General features: G+C 35.9%; 1 protein-coding gene and 1 pseudogene across 1 annotated transcript; both read right to left on the bottom strand.

Annotated features, from left to right (window-relative positions):
• Positions 1–359: 359 nt before the first annotated feature.
• Positions 360–2,808, bottom strand: LOC101428666 (olfactory receptor 5W2-like; annotated as a pseudogene).
• Positions 2,809–18,246: 15,438 nt separating this feature from the next.
• LOC101434512 (olfactory receptor 5W2-like) lies at positions 18,247–19,179 on the bottom strand. The gene has a single exon (XM_004483921.5). It carries the CDS (start codon positions 19,177–19,179, stop codon positions 18,247–18,249), a length of 933 nt encoding a protein of 310 aa, XP_004483978.2.
• Positions 19,180–20,487: the final 1,308 nt, after the last annotated feature.

The following is a 20,487-nucleotide window of genomic DNA, read 5'->3' as shown; positions in this document are numbered from 1 at the left end:
AAAGTCTTTACCTTATATTTTCGCTGTCTGTAGAATTCCAAAACAGAAATGTCATTACATGACATCTTTCCAAGATCTTATTTGAATCATGTATTTCCTAAACAATGTTTCCAGTAATGGTTACTTAACCTCTACTAATAAAAGGGAAGATTATGGAGATCAAAATCATCTTGAGAGATAGGAATATATAATGTTATATGGAAAGGAGATATTTAGTTAGATGCCATGATTCTATATTGTAAATCAGTGGCATTCCATTGAACCTTTCCACATGGCTGGGAATTTAATATTTTAATTTTAATTTAAAACACAGTTTTCTGCCATGCTGCTGCTTATAAGTAAAAGTTCAGAGTATGGGTTCACTGAGAAAATATGCTGGAGGAGGAAATCCTTAAAGCTTTTTGTCTAGATAAGCATTTTCCATAGGCTTTTTCTACTTCCATATTTTCTCTTAACATATCCCTATGTTACATAAAGAAACATCAATTGAAACGCAGAGCTTTACTCCATACTGAAATGTTTTCATACAGGGCATTTTACAATGACAACTCTCAAGTCTGTACATTCAATGACTTTTAGCTTATACAATTATGTAATTAAGACAATTATTGAGCCTTGAATGGGCATTCAAATATATGACATTATTCTTGTTTTCTTAACAAGATGATTTGGTGTATTAACCATTAGAAAGGTAGAAGAGAGCCAGATAAAGTAGGCAAATATCAAGAAATTCCATGAATGGTCATTATTTCCCCTAAATAAATAATATGCATTCCTTCATACATCTATAATTTCCAGTTACCACCAGTATATCTATTTTTTTTTAAGTTTTAAAAAGTTGTTTTCAAGGCAAATACTCTGCCCTTAGTTACTTTTGTTTCAACTCTCATGCATAAGTACTTAAAATATTACTGGAGTTTTGGTTATATAAATTATTTGTTTGTTTCCTATTTTGTGTCTTAGATATAGGAGAGAATTGGGATAATAGGAATAAAAAACTAAGACCTTGACCACAAAATGCTCACAACACCATATTGTAAAAATTATTTACAGAATAATATTTTTAAAATGCCCTGAGTGGAGGGTTATCTGTGAATCCAAACGGAGGATTTATCCCTAGCTAAGGAAAGAGAAGAAGAAAAGGAAAAGTTTCTAGAGGAAGTGGTGGAGGAATTAAGAATTACTATTCAAGGATGTATTTTCCTGAGGCTCCTCCCTGTGTTCTTTATGACCTATGAATGTTGAACTTCTTTTCACCTAAAAAGGCACGATTATGCCTGCCTCATTTCCTCTCTAATTGCAAGTTCCTCTGATTATAATCCTTTCTTGTACACGTTGAACCTTTACTCATACTTCATATCTAAGACAAAATTTCTCCATTCATGCAAGTCTTCCTTCTCGAAATCCAAATTCAGAGTTTTATATGGATTTTCAGCACACAGTCTTTTTATTTTATGATGACTTGCAGGTTTTGATAATTATTTTGATACTTATTTATTTATTTGTTATTTCAACTAGTTTGCAATATTCCTTAGTGTAAAACTACTGGATTCACCCTGAAATAGAAAACTAAGCACATAAATGTACAAAAGATATTTAATAAACACTCAGTGCATCTTAGAATAACTGAAATAGTACATAGCTGAAAGTACAACAAATAAAACTTTGACAGGATAAAAAGGGTTGCTAAGTTTTTGACAAATAAGAAGTAGTATACATTAATTCAGGATTTATTATGCAACATTTCCATTTAGGAAAGGTCAAAATGCTGATACGATTGGAATTTCACAGAAACACTTTATTTGAAATAACCTTTTCCCTCATGTATTACCAATTGATTTTAACCCATAATGATTTTCACAACAACCATAGCAATATATATATATATATTTTTAAGTACCTTTTATTTTTCACTCTTTGTAGGGCCTCTTTCACATCTTTGTATCTTTGACTATAAATTAGAGGATTTAACTTAGGAATCACGGGAGTGATTATTTTGTCTTCATCTAAGGAGCAGGAAGAACTGGGTCAGAAACACATGAATAGCATGGTTCCTTGAAAAATAGCAATAGCAGTTAAGTGGGATGTGCAAGTAGAGAAAGCTTTGAATCTCCCCTCAGCTGAGTGGATCTTTAAAAGTGCTAGGGTGATATAACAATAAGACACTAGAACTCCTGAAATGGTAGTCAGTTCAATGAAACCAAAAAGGATGAATATCACTAATTCATTGACCTTCGTATCTAAACAAGATAACATCAGTAAAAGAGGAAATGGCAGAAGAAATGATTAATCTCATTTGACTGAAAGAAACAAAAGTGGAATTTTAATATCATACATGTCAGAGCATCCACCAATCTCACTACGTAAACCCCAGCCATGAGCATGGAGCACACCCTGCTGGACATGTTGACTGTATAGAGCAAGGGGTTGCTAATGGCCTTGTACCTATCAAAGGCCATCACTGCCAGCAAGAGACACTCAGAATCTGCAAAGATATAGAACACGAAGAATTGCAGAACACAATCATTAAAAGGAATAGATTTGGTCATGGCAAAGAGTTCCACCAGCATCTTGGGCGTAATTGCTGTGGAATAGCTGAGGTCACAGGAGAAGTGGCTGAAGAAAAATTATGTCGGTGTGTGAAGCTGGGAATCCAATCTAATTAAAATGATCATTCTGAGGTTTGTCAGAATATTAATGAGATTAAACAACTAAAAGTATGGTGACTAGGGTCTCTTTGATCTCAGATTTAGTAGTTATACTCAAGAAAATGAATTCAGTCAAGGAGAAGCAATTTTCCCTATCCATTCTTCTTTTCTTTTGCTCTGAACTGTTGCAAAAATGATCAAGAAAATAGCAGATCCACAATTAACTATTTGGACATCCACTAGCTATTTTCTGTAAAGCAGAATGCTATTTGCTTCTGTAAATTTTCTTCCTCCTCAGAACATACCCAGGCAAGTTTCACTTTTAAAGAGGTGTTGTTTTCTCATTGAAAAATCAAAAAAGTTTGAGACAATACTTGGAAATATCATATTCTAAATCTAGATGTCATTCATGACATATATGATGTCTTAACATTTTGCCTTATCTCATGCAGTAGATTTGACTGAACTGAAAGCTTTTTCCAGTTCAAAATGTTGTCAAAGAAACACCAAGGTTAGCTAGAAAAGACCAGAAGATAACAGCACAAAACGTATCATATGTTTGAAAATAAACACTGAAATGGACAAAAACTTGGCTAAATTTATAGCATTCTGCAAAAAACAAGATGGATTTTTAAAATTTCAACAACAAAGAGCCTATCACTGAGTTAATCATATTGCATGTAAGCAAATAAATAAAATCATTATGTAACTGTTTTTGGTGTATTGTGTCTTTAGTGTTTCCTGACATCAGAAACATATTCTATTGACTTTTTCTATCACAGGTCTTCATTTCTTTAACAGTGTTTATAACCCTTTGTATGACTGAACTGACAAAGTCCCCTGAGAAACCAAACAGATATGCTACCAAGAAGTGGGGAGCACTGATTGTAACACATTCATTTTTATGTCTTTTTATTTTAAGTGGACTTTCCCATTTAAAGTGACAATGGGAAGAGTAACAATGAGTATTTTGTAGATATAGTGTACTCTGTTTCTTGTATATATGTGTTTAGGTGTATGTCTGATACGTTTGCATCTCTCTGCTACTATATGGAAATTAGAATGTGGTCTTTGTCTGAATTTAATTCTTTCTGTAATTAAATATTATGGAGTGTGGTCCATATGGACTTGAATTTACACATATTTATAGATATTGTTTCTTTTAACATGACACCTCAATTGTTATTTGCATTAAAACTAGGATTAATTAAACTAATGAGTAAAATAATACCACTTGCACAGTGGTAAGCATAATGACTTACAAATCTTGATTAAAATATAAATAAATAAGTAAAATATGTTTATTCTCTATTAAAATTAGGTCGGTTAAGTTAGGGCTTATAATTCATTTAATGGAGTAAGTAGGCATAAAATGATTCACTTAAATATTCCTCAATACTTGATTCTTCATATTTCATACACACACACACAGGTTTTCCCTCTATTCTTAAATTATGAAAGCTCAGAAACCTACCTTAGATGAGCAAGTCTTTCTTACCATGCCTCTGGTACATGAACAACAGACCAATCACATTTTATTTTATTCTAACATCTGTTGGGACTTAAATCCCTAAAACCTCTGCATTTACTCTGCTTTATTATGTATACAGAAGATTAATTCAATTTCTGATTCTATGTATTCTCTCTTGAATGTTGAAATAACTTTAGCAAAGACTTGAACTTTCAATTCTTCACTCTTGTCTCCAAATTGATCAATGACAACAATAAGGGAACAAATTGATTTTAATATTATGTTCTTCAGTATCCTGTATGTATACTCTTCTCTTGCAGTTCAAGATGTCTAAAGAAATTCATTAGACCACCTACTTAATGACTTTAATCTCCTTTTCATTGTTCATCCTGTTTCTTCCATTTCTGAAACAGTCTCCTTCATCTCTCCATTTAGAAATCTGACACTCCTTCAATGGTTATCTGAAATTCCACTTTTTAAATTTAGCATATGTGATTGCCTTTCCCAACCATATGCAATCTACTAATGATTTTATGAATGTAGAGCATCCATTATGCTTAAAATAACATTATATTTATATTTATTTATATTTATTATATTTATTTTGTTAACTTATGTATTACTTTACAACATCATAAACTCCATAGTAATAAATTCAGGTTTGGTTAATTTTTAAATATCCTGAAACCCCTAACAAACAGACTTGCATCATATTTTTGTTAAAACATTTTGAGGTAGTCAGGTTGGTGGTCAGTGGATGAAGAGCTGAAATAAAGAGGCTTTGGGTCGTTTCAAATAACATAGTTCATGCATGCAAGGATAATTTTTACACAAAAATAAAAGCAAAAACCTTTTAAATCACAAAAAAATAAAAGCCCAGCTATGTGTGTTACCAAGCAAGTGGGCTCATTGCTTGATGTGTACAACAGTCAATGCCATGGTACCAGGCAATGCACATGCAAGGTCTAAGGGAGTCTTCATTAGCTCAGTAGGGCTATTTGGGGCTAAGGTAGGCTGACCTTCAGGGACACAGGTAACAGGGAAGCCAAAGAGGGAGCTCAAGTTAAGGAACCCAGGTTACAATAATGAGTAAAGGCTAAGGAATCCTGTTGAAATGGCTTCATGTACAAATATGTTTTTTGTTGTTTTTTTATAGCAGGGTTCTTTTTGTTTCCAAAAACAATTTGTTTGCCATTTTTATGTTTTTTTCTAAATTGAAAAGTACTAAAAGTGTAAGTTTGTGTCCCCCAAATCCACCCAACAGCCCCTATGTACTCCTCCAAGCACCCCACATCTTAGTCTACTCTCTTGGTCCCTGGTTTGATTTGCCTACTTTAGCAAGAACACAACCTAAACTTACCTTCACAACATACCTTCACACTGAACTGATTGATATAAATTTCCTTCCACCCTTATTTTAGCAATGTAGTTTTTAAGTATCTCTCTCCTTTTTTTAAGATTAATTGATTGATTTCTCTCTCCTTCCCAGCCCCGGTTGTCTGCTCTCTATGTCCATTCGCTGTGTGTTTCCCTGTGTTCTTCTGTGTCCACTTACATTCTTTGTCAGGTGGCACCAAGGAAAACTGTTTCACTTTTTTTGTTGCATCATCTTGCTGTGTCAGCTCTCTGTGTGTGCGGCACCACTCTTGGGCAGGCTGCACTTTTTGTGGGAGATGGCTCTCCTTGCGGGACACACTCCTTGAGCATGGGGCTCCCCTACGTGGGGGGCACCCCTCTGTGGCATGCCACTCCTTGCATGTAGCAGCACTTCTCATGGACCACTTACCACATGGGCCAGGAGGCCCTGGGTTTGAACACTGGCCCTCCTATATGGTAAGTAAATGCTGTATTAGTTGAGCCACATCTACTTCCGTAAGTATCTCTTAAATCAGTGTCCTTTGTTGCGTGAATGTATGTAAAAAATAAAATTTCACACACACATACCCATAGATATTTACTTACGTAAGCCAAAGGATAGTAAAAAAGAATCTGGAAATGAGAAATTTCAAAGTGCTATATCTCGCTCATAGTAAATAAGGCAGACTGATGATAGTTGCACATTTTTTTGTCACTTCTACCATGGAGACATAGTGTCCTTTCCAATTTCCATTGAATTTGGACTGTTCCCTGACTGCTTTGATGAGCAACTCTTTGTCAGTTCTGTAAGTAGCCTTCAAAATGTTATATTTACTTAGACATTTATTGTAGTATAGTTTATACTGACCACAAACTGGAAACAAAAGAATGTCTGTCAAGAGGGGGAATAGATTAATTGATTAAGATAGTTCAATAATGTGGAATTTTATATATTCACTAAGTTTAATAAATTAGCATTCTTTCTACTGATGTGAAAGTATTTGCAAAAGGCTGTGGCTGATAGAGAAAATTAATATGCAAATTAGTACATAAGCACCATTTTTTGAAAGTACATGACAACCATACCAAATGATAAACATAGCTTAAAAAATAAAACAGATAAAAAACAATGTGTTAAAGGGATTTCCTTGGGGTGTGTCTTAGTAAGAAAGATACAGCTTTTGGACATAAGATTGTGAAGTGGAAAAAGAAAGGTTAAAAAGGAGTTACTAATTAAGTAAATTAAAAGCCTATGCTATAATCTCAAATATAAAAACACATGTGGATGTATGTATTTTCATTTATGTACTTACTTAAAGTTATTTTTTTCTCTCTTTTTTTAAAATGTTACATTCAAAAATATAAGAAGTCCTATATACCCACCACCCCCCTCACCCCACTCCTCCCATGTCAACAACCTCTTTCATCATCATGGGACATTCATTGCATTTGATGAATAAATTTTGGAGCACTGCTGCACCACATTAAAGACAGATTTATATCTTCTGGCATGGGAATATTCAAGATATATGCTTTATAAAAACAAAACCAAATTACATTACATGGATTAATTTTTTTCTAAAATAAATGTAACATGTTTCTATGTGTATGAATGATTTTATTTTCATGGATGCAAGCACATCATCTGAAAGGATATTAAACAAACTCCTAATGCTTGAGAATGAAGAAGTGTAAGAAAAAGATTGTTAGCTTTGCTTTTAATATGTTCATAGTATACTCTTACAAACCTTTCATTTAAATTTTGAAAAATAATGAAATAAAATATAATAGAGATCCTATTCAATGCTTTTTTTTAACAGAAGCCTCTACTGCAAAAAATCTTATACAAAATTCAAGAATAGCAAAAAATTGGTAAAATTACATGCTAAACTCTAGTTCAGAATTTTTTAAACATTGTGAGTTGGTCCCTTTACCAAGGAACTGAGGAAACCCTCTCAGGGGCCCTGCAGCGGTGCATAGGAATAGGGATGAGTGCGGATGGGGGAAGAATCTGGATTTTATCTGTTTCATGATGAGACCCAGACCTCAGAGAAAACTTGAACTGGTTGGGGAGCAACCTGGGCTCTGGTGAGGGCATACACTGAATACATAGTGGGATGGGACCAGGAGCAAATAGAACTCTGTTCGTGGCACACAGGGGGCGTCGAGGACTCTGGTCTGGTGTTGACTGTTGTCGCAGGCCTGAGGGTGGGAGGGGTTGTCCAGTGGCACACAGACATTGGCCATTGGGTGCAGGCACCCTTCTCACCTGCAATCGGGTTCCACTCAGGCCTGTTGTCTGGAGACCCATTCTCAGGCTCACTGTCTTTGGGGACCTCAGCTTTTCCCATGGGCCCATGTACCTGCAGTCACACTTGGGTGGGCTGTGGGAGCTCTTGGGTCTTGAACTCAGGCTTCATGAGGAAAGTTTCATGCTGCAGGCTCAGCCTGAAATACCATCTCTTCTACTGGGGGAAGAGACGGCCTCCTGTGGTGACAGGGGTTTGGGATTCCCTTCAGTTTCCCACTGGGCACTCCCACAGGGAAGTGCTCAGCATTCCACACGGGGCCTCCAGCTTCAGCTCTCAGATGAGGCTGTGCAGCATTGAGCACTGCCCTGCAAGTTCAAGGTGCACCCAGTGTTCAGAGGTGACAGGATATGGCTCTTCAGTCTGCAGGCCGTGCCCAGCTCCAGCCCCTCCACGGTCGAGAAGCCTATCCACATGTCCTGGATCTTGATGGCCCCAAAGAGAACATGCTGGATGACAGGACTGCCCACCATGGTGGCAGCCCCATTGCAGCCCGGGCCCAGCTTCTGTGCCTGTAGCCAGACTGCCTTCTCTGCCACCAGTTGCCAGGGAAGAACTCTGTGTCTGAGGGCCAGAGAGGGTGCACCACCTGGGCCGGCCTCATCCGGGACCAGAACCCAGTAAGAGGCCTCTGCGGCCATAACATCACGTTTTCTGACACTGAACGAGGGTCTCACTGCTGAACAGGGAAGGCAAGCACTGGAGCTCCAGGGTGCAGCTGTCATCTGTACCTGTACCTAGGCTGCCAGTAGGGCTGAGGTGGCTCCTAGGGCCAGCAGGGCTGACACCCGATAGCACCCAAGCAGCACTTAGCGATGCACAGCAGCGGGGCTGGCGATGTTTCCCTCCAGGGAGCCGTGGCGGAAGTTCCGGTGCAATGAGTCCCTTAGCCAGGGGGCAGTCACCTGGGGGGCTACTGGCTGGCCTGAGGCCACAGGGGTTTGGGGCCTTCCACAGGTTGGGGGGAACTTGGTGGAGGAGGGTAGGACTCCCGCAGTCTGGCTCAGGGTGGCAGGAGGCCTGAGCAGAAGGGTAGGCAGGAGGTGGAGGCTTTGGGGCAGGGCCCCAGGCACAGGCACAGGCCCTGCTCCCAGAGAGCTCCCAAGCATAGGCCGGCCACAAAGCAGAAGGCGGGGAGGCCTCAGGCGCCAGTGGGCCCAGTGGGCAACGGAGAAGACCGCAGGCGCCACAGAGCCGGAGCTGTTGTCAGCTCACAAGCTCACACATTTACATATATCTAATGCTTGGAGTGCTAAAAGTAAACTGCTTACTAAAGTTGAAAATCATGGTTCTTAAAGATAGCATTTCCAGATAAGTCTTTAGACAAGAATTTTTTGTTAATTTTATTTTAGGCCCTGTAATAGAGAACTTTAAGTGAGAAGTGCACGTAGTAAATATGCACTTTTTTTTCTTTCTCTAGATTGTCAAAATGGTGGAGGAAGCAATGATATGGCAGGAAACTGGCTAAAATATTCCCTGTTTCGCCCATTACACTCAGGTCCTATTCAGCTGCAATGAACAGCCCTGTGTGTCATTGGCACAAGGATGGACGAAGTCTGCTATCTGGGACCCACTGAAACAGGAACTCTCAGGATTGCTGTAGATGAGGGTGGAAGATCTCCAAGAGCAATAGATTGAAGTAACAGGCAAAAATGTGTTAGGGCAAACCGTGCCTCTCTGGGAAAGTTGCTGTTGTTCAGGGGAGAGAATGAAGACTAATAAGACCTAATCAGAGAGGATGGTAGTGCTGGTAACACAGGCAAGAAAGGGAGGGTGGTTTACTGGGTGTCTCCCTCTGCTCTAGTTTGCTAGAGTTCACCTGGTCTCTACTCACAAACAGATGTAAGGATGCTGATATATGTTATGAAAATGAAAGTTTCTATAAAATTGCATATCCTTCTTTTTTGTAAAACGGCACCACAACAAACATATTACTGCCTAGTCCAAAAGTAGTGACAAATCTTGGATGCAGTTGCATACACATGGAATTTGGCATTGTCCCTTAACTGATTTAGATCATATAAATATCTCTGTCTGGTGCCTTGGTGTTCAACTCTTGATTGCTGGAACAAGTGAAATCTATAATCATATAGTTTAAAATGGGATATTCTGGAGCAGATGTAGCTCAATGGTTAAGCACCTCCTTGGCAGGTACAATGTCCCAGATTCAATCCCTGTTACCCCCAAATAAATATTTAACAAAATAAAATAAAATAAAATTTGATATCCTGCTCAGGTGTATTATTTAGAAAGAAATACCTTTTGCTATTTTATTTTATTTTATTATACCATTATTTTTTGTTTCTTTCTACATTAATATTGTAGCTGATGAACAGTAACTACATGATCTCTAGTCAAACAACATTTATTATTTCTGCTTCACTAAAACCAATATTGACATTTTATTTTAATTCCACATTACATGTATATGTATATATGCTCACACATTCCCTTTAAATATATTGAAACAATACAATACATTTTTTAAAAGATAGAAACATCTATGATCATATTGCCTAGACACAGTCATGTTTTTCCTGTATTATCAGATTTTTAATTTTTAGCCAATATGATGACATAAAAACACAATTATATAAAATATTATTAATAGAAGCATTCCATTCCTTTCAGTTGATGTATATTAATTTATTTAATCCATTTTATGGTTTGTATATAATTTTTTATATCATAAACAAGTCTGATGAGTCAAATTATATATATATATATATATGTTTTTATTTCCCAGTGTTTCTTTAAAATAAGTCCTTAAAAATGGAATTGAAGGACAAAAGTACTTGATTTTAAACAGAGAGCATTTTGGAGTTCAAAACAAATCCTAGATGTTTTTTCGTATATTATCTAATGTATCAGCAGAGACTATCTTATGGTTCATATAATATCTCATATCTCAAAAGTTTTCACTAACAACCTCATTTTACAGATGTAGATAGGAACATCGGAAATCTCACAGACATTGAGTTTTCTGAACTGCAAAGCCCTTATCTCAATAAGTTCCTAAATACAGTTTCCCTTGGTTAATGTAATGGAATGTAAATATGTGTTTACATGAAATTATCTGTGTAGAAATTCAAAATTACTGTTTCACAGATTTTTAGATTTCTTAGTGAAGACACAAGTAAACCAGGTAACATGTCTAAACCAATGAAGGATTCCAAGGCAGGTGATCAAGGGCAGGGAGAAGCATAAAGAAAGCATTGCCATATTAGAGGTAGACTGCTTTATTTCTGTTGAAAATAGAAACTTTATTAAAATTGTTGTGAAGCCTAAGTGACATGGAGGGCCACTATATTGCACAATGCCAGCTAGCAAATAGAAAATAAGTAAAAAGATGTCCCCGAATGGGGACAAATTAGTGTCTATGGGAATGCTCTCTGTATTGTTTAAATTTAGAGTGATATTTTATAATGTGTGAATCATTTCCATATATTGAGAAGAACAAATTGCTATGTGCTCATTAAATGTCTGCTCTAGGTTTATATATCAATATAATATTCAAAAGTCAAATTTATGTCAATGCAATTCATTTAATTACCATTAAACTAGTCAATGTAAAATTTGAATGTAAAAAAATAATAAGATGTATTAGGTGTGTATCATTTTATGCACTCTTATAATGAAAATGTTTTCCTGTTTCTTTTAAAACACTAGGTGGGAGTAAAGGGGACATGGTTTTACTGTTTTTCTTGTTTATTCTTCCTTTCTGTAAAGCTAGGAGAATCAACAGACTAAAATCAGTGAAACTAGTACATTTTTAATTTTGGGAGAACCGATTTAGGTAACAATTTTTAAGCCTTTTCACATTTCATTGCCATTATTTGTGTACTAAATTAACAAATGTATTCCTGTGAAAATAGTGTTGATGTAAAGCTCAAACCACATTAGTAATTTTGAATAATTTTTTTAAATTATTTATTGGTTGCCAAACAGGTAACCAAAGAAAGATTTGTTTACTACCGTTATCTACTTCTTTAGTGCATATTTGGAGGAGAAGGAATTGCCCTTGCTTGCCTTCTTCTGATTTTTCTAAGCTCATTTTTCCTTCAGGTGCTTCTCCTCCTCTAAGGATGTCAAATTCCTTCAGGAAATACTATGTTCAGGCAGGACCCATAACAAGCTTCCTAAACGCAACTGCCTCTACAGATCACATAGTAACTTCCTTCCAGTTCTCCCCATTAAAACCTGAGCTTGCATAACTACATCATTATTACAAATTGGATAACCTAATTGGCCTTCCAAAGGGATTTCTGCTGTACTTCAGAATGGTACTCTTGTTATTGAAATCAGTGTCTTTCAAGGGGATTTAGGCATCAGGGAAAAGCATATGAGAAAAATTTCATATACAAGACTTTTCTGGTGATGCGACTGTCACTTAAATAATACTAAGTAGACTAGGGTCTACGTACAAGACCACCCTCTTCAAAAGTCATTGCCTGCCCTGAGTCATGGACTGTTATAAAACAGAGTTCAGTACATGATAATAATACCAAAGTACATGTCTCCCTTCTTATGGAGAAGATGTCCTTTTGCTGATAAAAATTTTTGTTATACTGGCAAGGCAGCATGAATTTTGAGTAAGATAAAGCATAATTATTGATATATTCTATTAAATTATGTTCTACCTTAAATTGACATATATTTGAAAACATATAGTATATAAAAAACTACTGGAGATGGAAAAATCTTATTGAAATACTTCAGTTGCTTCCTATATGATAAGTGAATAGACTTTGTCTTTGGAAACCTTTTAGAAAATGATCATATAATTAATATACATGAAGTCAATTTTCAGAAATGAATATATCCCTGTACTCATAACCCAGACTATAAAACAGGACTTACTAAAAGTCCAGAAATCTTCCACAGAGCCCATCACAAACTCATGTCTAATACACTAGATTAGTTTGCATATTTTCAGCATATGAAAGTGAAATCATAGTGTTTACATACAATTTTATCTAGCTTCTTTCACTAAAGCTTTTATTTGTGAGATTCCTCAATGCTGTTGTTTGTTGGGTTAGTTTATTCATTCTCACTGCTGTGTAGTAGTTGAAGGTAAAACATACCATAAGATATTATTTAATGAGGAGCTGGGGTCAGTGAACTAAGGTCCATGAAAATGTACTGAAACACAGTCAACCCAATTCTTCCACTGTTGGAATTCAAGTGCCGACTTGATTGCTTGTGTCACGAGCTTTGTAGCTTACAAAGCTTAAAATATTTTGTATCTGATGCTTAAAAAAATTACCAACTCTGAATTAACGTGTTGACAGAAATTTGACTTGATTTCAGTTTTATAGTCTCACAAATAATGCAACTGTGAAAATTTTTGAACATGTCTTTGGGGAGAATGTTTGCTCATTTCTCTTGGATATAAAACTAGTAATTCAAATTTTGGGTTCTGTGTCATTTATATGTTCAGCTATAGTAGATAATGCCATACACTTTACCAAATAGAGAAAACGATTCTCACTTGTCCTACTAATGTATGAGAACTATAGTAGTTCCACATACACACCAATTATTATTCTAATTATCATCATTTTAGCCATTCTGTAGGTGAGTCATGGTACTGCATTGAGGTTTTTATGTGCTTGAACAATAATGAAATTGGTTATCTACCTTTATGAAATGTCTTTGAAAGTCAGAATATGAATAAAAGTCCACTTAAAAGGACTTTGTTTGAAAGTACTTGGCCTTGTGATAACCCCACTGTCTCACCGATATCATTATAACTATTATATCAGGTCAAATCAGCCTAAATGAGCTATACCTTCCTTTTTCATACAGGTGAAGCAATGCTTTTTTTTTTTTCTTTCTATTAGTACAATAGTGGAATGTGTCTAAACAGCATTATATTCATAGGAATACTAAAGACAAAAGCTGACAGCTGGAAAGGTCCTTAGTGATAATTGAAATTGAGTCCCTTTTGCATGTCTCAGTGGATCAAGACCCACACAGTAACCAAAAGAATATTGAATTCCCATCCTGGGAAGTTCTGCTACGTTCTCTAATAGGAAGGCAAGAATCCCCTGAGTACAAGGGCAGTGCCTAGTGAGGAAGACAGACCATTACTCAAGGCCTTTGATATTGAGGATTGTATTTATGAACTTTTTCTTGTTCATTTGAAACTTAGAGTAGGATTATATGTTGCCTAAGAGTTACCTCCTGAAAGCCTCTTTGTTGCTGAAATGTGGCCTCTCCCTAAGCCAAACTCAGTATATAAATGCATTGCTTCCCCACCCCCTCACCTCCTGTCCTGGTGTGGGACATGACTCCCAGAGACGCACCTTCCTGGCACAGGGGGACTTTACCAAGAGCTGGCTAACAATACATCTGGAAAAAGACCTTGACCAAAAGGGGGAAATGTATTACAAATGAGTTTTTATGACTAAGAAATTTCAAAGTGAGTCTGGAGGGCTTTCCAGAGGTTACCCTTATACATGTCTCAACAGGATCTCATTGACTGCCACAGTAAACAGTACCTCAACAGCAGGGTTCCTGAGGGCTCTAGAGACATCCAGACACTATAAGCAGGACAGAGAAGCTCAGGAATTCTGTAGCCTTTCAGTGGGCCTTACTTTGGAATTTATGGTCCCAAGTGTAATAAAGTTAGAATCATTTATAGTTTTCCTACACATGACTCTTCTGTCCCTTTTATTTGAACCTATGATTAGCACTATACATGTTAAATATATGTCCCAGAGACTTAAATCTTTAGTTCATCCATGTGCCAGTTGGACCCTGAATCTCAGCAGAGTTGCTACATGTACTCTCCAATTCACTGGACTCACCCAGGACAACTAACAAGGAGATGATGGTGGATAATGCCCATCCCAAGGAACAGAAAACGTCTGCAACACCAAACAAGGTAGTTCCATCCATCTGCACCATGCAACCTAAGCCCCCTCTCAATTAGAAACAGAGTGAGCACATCATCCTGAAATCCTCAAGATAGAGGGATGAACATGACATGACTAAAGTACAATTATTATTGTTCTATTATAGATTTATTATTATTCTAACAATGGAAGAACTTTTATCATTATATAAAGACAGTGGCGACCAGAGGTTCCAAGAGGAGGTAGAAGGAAAAATAGGTGTAATATGGGGGCATTTTTGGGACCCTTGGATTGACCTACATGACATTGCAATGGTGGATACAGGCCAATATATATTTTGTTATAACCTACAAAATTGTGTGGGATGGAGTGTAAGCTACAATATAAGCTGGTTAGTAGCAATGCTTCAATATGTGTTCATCAACTGTAACCAGTGTAAAACACTAATGAAGGATGTCAATGTGGGAATGCATGTGTGTGTGAGGGAGTGAGGCATATGGGAATATGCTATATTTTTATGTAGCACTTATATAATCTAAAGCTTCTTTAAAATTAAAATAATAATAATAATAAAGAGAATTTGAGACCCTCTTTTACAGAGAGAGAACTGAAGTCTAGCAAGGAAGCAAAATTGTTAAAAGTCACCATGATTTGAGTGGCATTTGGAACCTGGTTCATCTCATGCTCCTGCAGTAGGATTTCTTCAAGGGAGATAATGTTGTAGCTTCCGGCTTTAATGCCTACCTCCCAGTAACTGTGTCACTGATTGCTATTACCTCTCTAATCTTAAAAATGTGGTTAAGCAGGGAATCACCATGATGTATTCATCTATTTGCTGTTTTATATACATAACTAATCTACCATTACCATACTGTTCCTATGTTTAGGGATTTCAGTGGCAAGGCTTAAGAAAGAATTACAGATAAAAGAATATGCTGAAATATTAACTCACTGTTAGCACATATTGTTAATATCATATTTGGAAGAAATCCCTCTAGTCAGTGCTATATTTGTGGGAAGGGTGTGAGGTAGACGAACAGAAAGCAAGTGACTATTGGGTAATGAAGAAATGGGTTAAAATACATCAAATCATTTTGATGTTATTTTCCTACTACATCTTTAGAATTCCAAGGTAGAAAGGTCACTGCATGCCATCTTCTCGAGTTCTTATTTGAGTCACAAACCTGCTAAAATTATTCCCAATTATTGGTTAGTCAACCATGACTTGCACAATTAAGGTAGAGGAAGTGATATTTAGGGAAAGGGGAAGTTCTTTGCCCTATATATTTCATAATGACCAGTTCCTGAAACATTGCGATTTCAAAGCGAGAAGAGTTTATTGCCAGCACACTGTCAGGAGAACATTTGGCCTAATGGCCTAAAATGAGTTCCTCTAAGCTGTAGTAATTTTGATAGTTTTATAGTATCCAAAGACAGGCAGGTTTAAGTTAATGAGTAATTGGGATAAGACCGCCTCAGTTTCCTTCATTAATAGATTTTAAGGGGCTATCTATTGATCTTAAGACTGAATTGTAAAGCAGGATGGAAGTTTCAAATAGGATTCAGTCACAGGATCTTACAATCACAAAAAGTTTATATAGTTGTTCAGTCATTGTCAGAGATCAAGGCATCTGGATTCTAGTTCAGCAAGTTTCAGTAATTCCAAGTATGCACTTTTGTCTATTCTACAATATACTAAAAAGTGAAAAGGCATCTATATGATTCAGTATCATACTCATGTGTTAATTGTTAACCCTTAGTTAGAGAAGCACAACATCAAATCAGTCAATTCAATTATTAGTCATTCATTTACAGGGCTTAATATATCCCTACCTTTAGGTCACACCCACTAGTGGTAATAAAAGGGGGCAATATGGAAATCAAATCAGTCTTTAGACTCAGTAATATACGACGTCATACAGAAAGGAGATGGTTTAATTAGGTGCCATGTTTCCATGCTCCAAATCAGTGGCAATCCCCACCAATTGTTTGGACTTTAATATTTTAATTTCAAACATAGTATTCTGTAATGCTACTGCTCATAAGAAACTATTCCAACACATTATGAGTTAACTGAGAAAATCTGGGAGAGAAGGAAACCTTTAAAGTGATTTGTCTAAACAAGCATTCTCCATAGGGTTTTTCTACTCCTATACTTTCCCCTAACAAGTTACTGTCTTCCTGAAAGAAATGCCAAATTGAAAATCAGAGGGCATGTTTGGCTTTACTCACATACTGAAATGTCTTCACACAGAGCATTTTACAGTATAGATATCAAAGCCTAGGATGTTCAGTAACTTTTAACTTGTTCAATTATAATATATAATTAGAAATATTCTTGAGTCTTTTATGATCCTTCAAATAAATGGCCATATTCATGTTTTTTCAAGTTTATTCAGTGCTGTAACCATCAGAAAAGTGTAACAGAACCAGATAAAGTCGGCAAATATTAAAAAATTGCATTGATGAATTCTCTTTGTATCCTTAAATAATTAATGTGCATTTTCTCATACATCCATAGCCTTTAGTAACCACAAACAGTGTAGGTATTCTTTTTAAAAATTATAAAATATATAATCAGGACACACGTATATCCTCAGTTGATTTTGTTTTGAGAAAACTCTAATTAGCAATTAAAATATTACTGGGTTTTGATTTTACCAATTATTTGTTTGTTTTCCATTTTGTGTCCCAGATGTGCTGCAGAACGTGTAGATAAGAGTAATGAAACACTCAAATTTTGGGCACTAACTGTTCACAATCCCATATTGAAGTAAATGATTTAGTAAACAGAATAATATTTTTTAAATGCTCTGAGGAGAAGATTGTTTATTAATCCAAAAGGAGTTATCTTTCCCTGGCTGAGAATGGGGGTGAAGGGAAATAAAGCTTTCTGGATTAAGTGATGGAGAAATTAAGAATTACCATTCAAGGAGGTGCTTTCCTAAGGCCCTTCCCTTTGTTCCTTATAACCTTAGCTTTTGGACATTATTTCTTCTTTAAAGGCAAAGTGTAGGCCTCCTCAAGTCTTTCTAAGTTAAATGATTTTTCGTCATTTAGATCTGAGACAGAATTTCTCCTTTTAGGGAAACCTGTCCTGTCAACATACCAAACTAAGACATGTGGATTTATACCACCTAGTCTTTATAATTCATGATTATAAGACGCTTTCATGAATTATTTGTATGCTTCATTAAATAGCATTTGCTACCTGCATTAGACTGTAACTTTCATTAGTGTAAAACTACTGAATTTGCCATGAAATACTAAGCACCTAAATATACAACAGAGAATTAGTTTACATTCCATGTATCTTAGAATATTAGAAGTAGTATAAAAATGAAAAAGAAAAAATTAGACTTAATGAGAAGCATCAGATAATATTCCACAAAGAAGAAATATTATATATAAATTTAGGATCTCTAGTGCACTGTATCCATTCAGGAAAGTGAAAAGTATTGCTATGATTGGAAATTAGTACAATCTTTTATTTTCAGAAGAGTATTTTAGGCAACTTCCCATTTAATATCAAATAATTTTATAAAAACAACAACCATAAGTTATATATGTGCACATACATATGTATTATTTAATGTAAACATTTAAAACGAACATTTGATTTTCATTCTACCCATAGCCTCTTTCACATCTTTGTTCCGTAAACTGTAAATCAAAGGATTTAACATGGGGATCACAAGGGTGTAAAACAATGAGGTCATTTTGTCTTGATCTAAGGAATACGAAGAACTGGGCCGGAAATACATGAAGAGCATGGTTCCTTGGAAAATTGCAACAGCTGTCAAGTGGGAAGTGCAGGTGGAGAAAGCTTTGAATCTCCCCTCGTCTGACTGGATCTTTAAAACTGATAGGATGATATAGCAATAAGACACTAGAACTCCTGATATGGTACTGAGTTCAATGAAGCCAAAAAGTGTGAATATCATTAGTTCATTGAACTGTATATCTGAGCAAGACAGCAACAGAAGAGGAGGCATATCACAGAAGAAGTGATTAATCTCATTTGGCCCACAGAAACATAAGCGGAATGCTAATGTTGTATGTGTGAGAGCATCCGCCATTCCCACTAGGTACACCCCAGCCATGAGCATGGAGCACACCCTGCTGGACATGTTGACTGTATAGAGCAAGGGGTTGCTAATGGCCTTGTACCTATCAAAGGCCATCACTGCCAGCAAGAGACACTCAGAATCTGCAAAGATACAGAAGATGAAGAATTGTAGAGCACAAGCAAAAAAAGGAATTGATTTATTCTTGGCAAAGATGTCCACCAGCATCTTGGGCCCAATTGCTGTGGAATAGCAGAGGTCACAGAAGGAAAGGTGGCTGAGGAAAAAGTACATCGGTGTGTGAAGCTGGGAATCCAATCTAATTAAAATGATCATTCCGAGGTTTGCCAGAGTATTAAGGAGATAAACAACTAGAAGAATCGTGAATAGGGTCTCTTTGATCTCAGAGTTAGTAGTTATTCCCAAGAAAATGAATTCAGTCAAGGAGGAGCAATTTCCCCTATCCATTCTTCTTTGCTCTTGCACTAAACTGTTGCAAAAATGATCAAGAAAATAGCAGCTCCACAGTCAACTATCTGGTCATCCATAAGCTATTACCTGTAAAGCAGAAAGCAAATTGTTTACCTACGTCTTTTTTTTTATCCTCAAAAATACCAGGTTATGTGGCAATTTTTAAGAGGCATTATTTTCTCATTGAAAAGTCATAAAGGTGTGAGACAGGAATTGGGAAAGTCTGATTTTAAATCTTCATGCCTTTCATAAGACAGGCAGTAGATATGACTGAACTGAAAGTTCATTCCTTAATGCAATGATACCAAGGTAACACCAAAGTTACATAGACAAGACCAGGAAGTACAGCACTAAGAATCTCATATATTTGAAAATAAATATAGAAAAGGATTTAAACATGGCCAGATTTATGGTATTCCTCAGGAATTTAAATTTTAACAACAAAAAGAATATCATTAAATTAATGATATTGCATGTGATTTAATAGAATATTATGTTACTCTTTTTGGTGTATGATTTCTTTAGTGTTCCTGAAATGTGAGACATCTTTTACTGAGACCTTTTCTATCACACTTCATTACTTCTTTCCCTAGCATTTATAATCCAATTCTATGACTGACCTGGCAAAATCCTCTGAGAAACTAACAGATGTGCTACAAAAAAAGTTGGAACAACAAAATTTAATACATACATTTGTACCTCTTTGTATTTTAGACTGACTTTTCTATTAAAAATGATATGGGTATAGTAACAATAAATATTTGGTACATCTATTGGATTGTGTCTCTTGTATATGAGTATGTCTTTATGTCTGTGTTTGATGTGTTTGCATGCATGTACCACTCTCTTGCTATATAAGAATTAGTATATAGATTTTGGTCTGGTTTTCATTTTTTTAATAGAATTAAGTTTAATTGTAGTGGTCCATATGGCCTTAAATTTACATATTTACACATACTTGTTCCTATAAAGTGATATCTCAGCTATTATTGGCAAAAGACTAGAATAAATTAAACTAATAAAAATTAATTTACAATTACACAGAGGTAAAAATGGCTTACTTAAAAATCTTGGTTAAAATGTAAATATGTAAAATATATACTTTTTTATAGAAGCCAGGCCAGTCAAATTAGATTTCAGAGTTCATTTAATGGAGTAAGTAGGCAAATAATGATAAAAATTCCTCAGTACTTGATTCCACATTTTTTCTAAAAAAAATGTAAGAAACTTTTTCCTCTAATCTTTAAATTTGATGACTCAGAAACCTACCTGTGATGGACAAGTCTTTCTGGCCATTTCTCTAGT

Source organism: Dasypus novemcinctus, chromosome 10, assembly GCF_030445035.2.
Source record: "Dasypus novemcinctus isolate mDasNov1 chromosome 10, mDasNov1.1.hap2, whole genome shotgun sequence".
Classification (NCBI taxonomy): Eukaryota; Metazoa; Chordata; class Mammalia; order Cingulata; family Dasypodidae; genus Dasypus; species Dasypus novemcinctus.
The sequence above is the reverse complement of the archived record's forward strand: the minus strand, read 5'-3'. Positions and strand labels throughout refer to the sequence as shown.

Excerpts from the sequence above, each read along its gene's own strand:
- LOC101434512 (XM_004483921.5), bottom strand. The coding sequence starts at position 19,179 with ATGGATAGGGGAAATTGCTCCTCCTTGACTGAATTCATTTTCTTGGGA.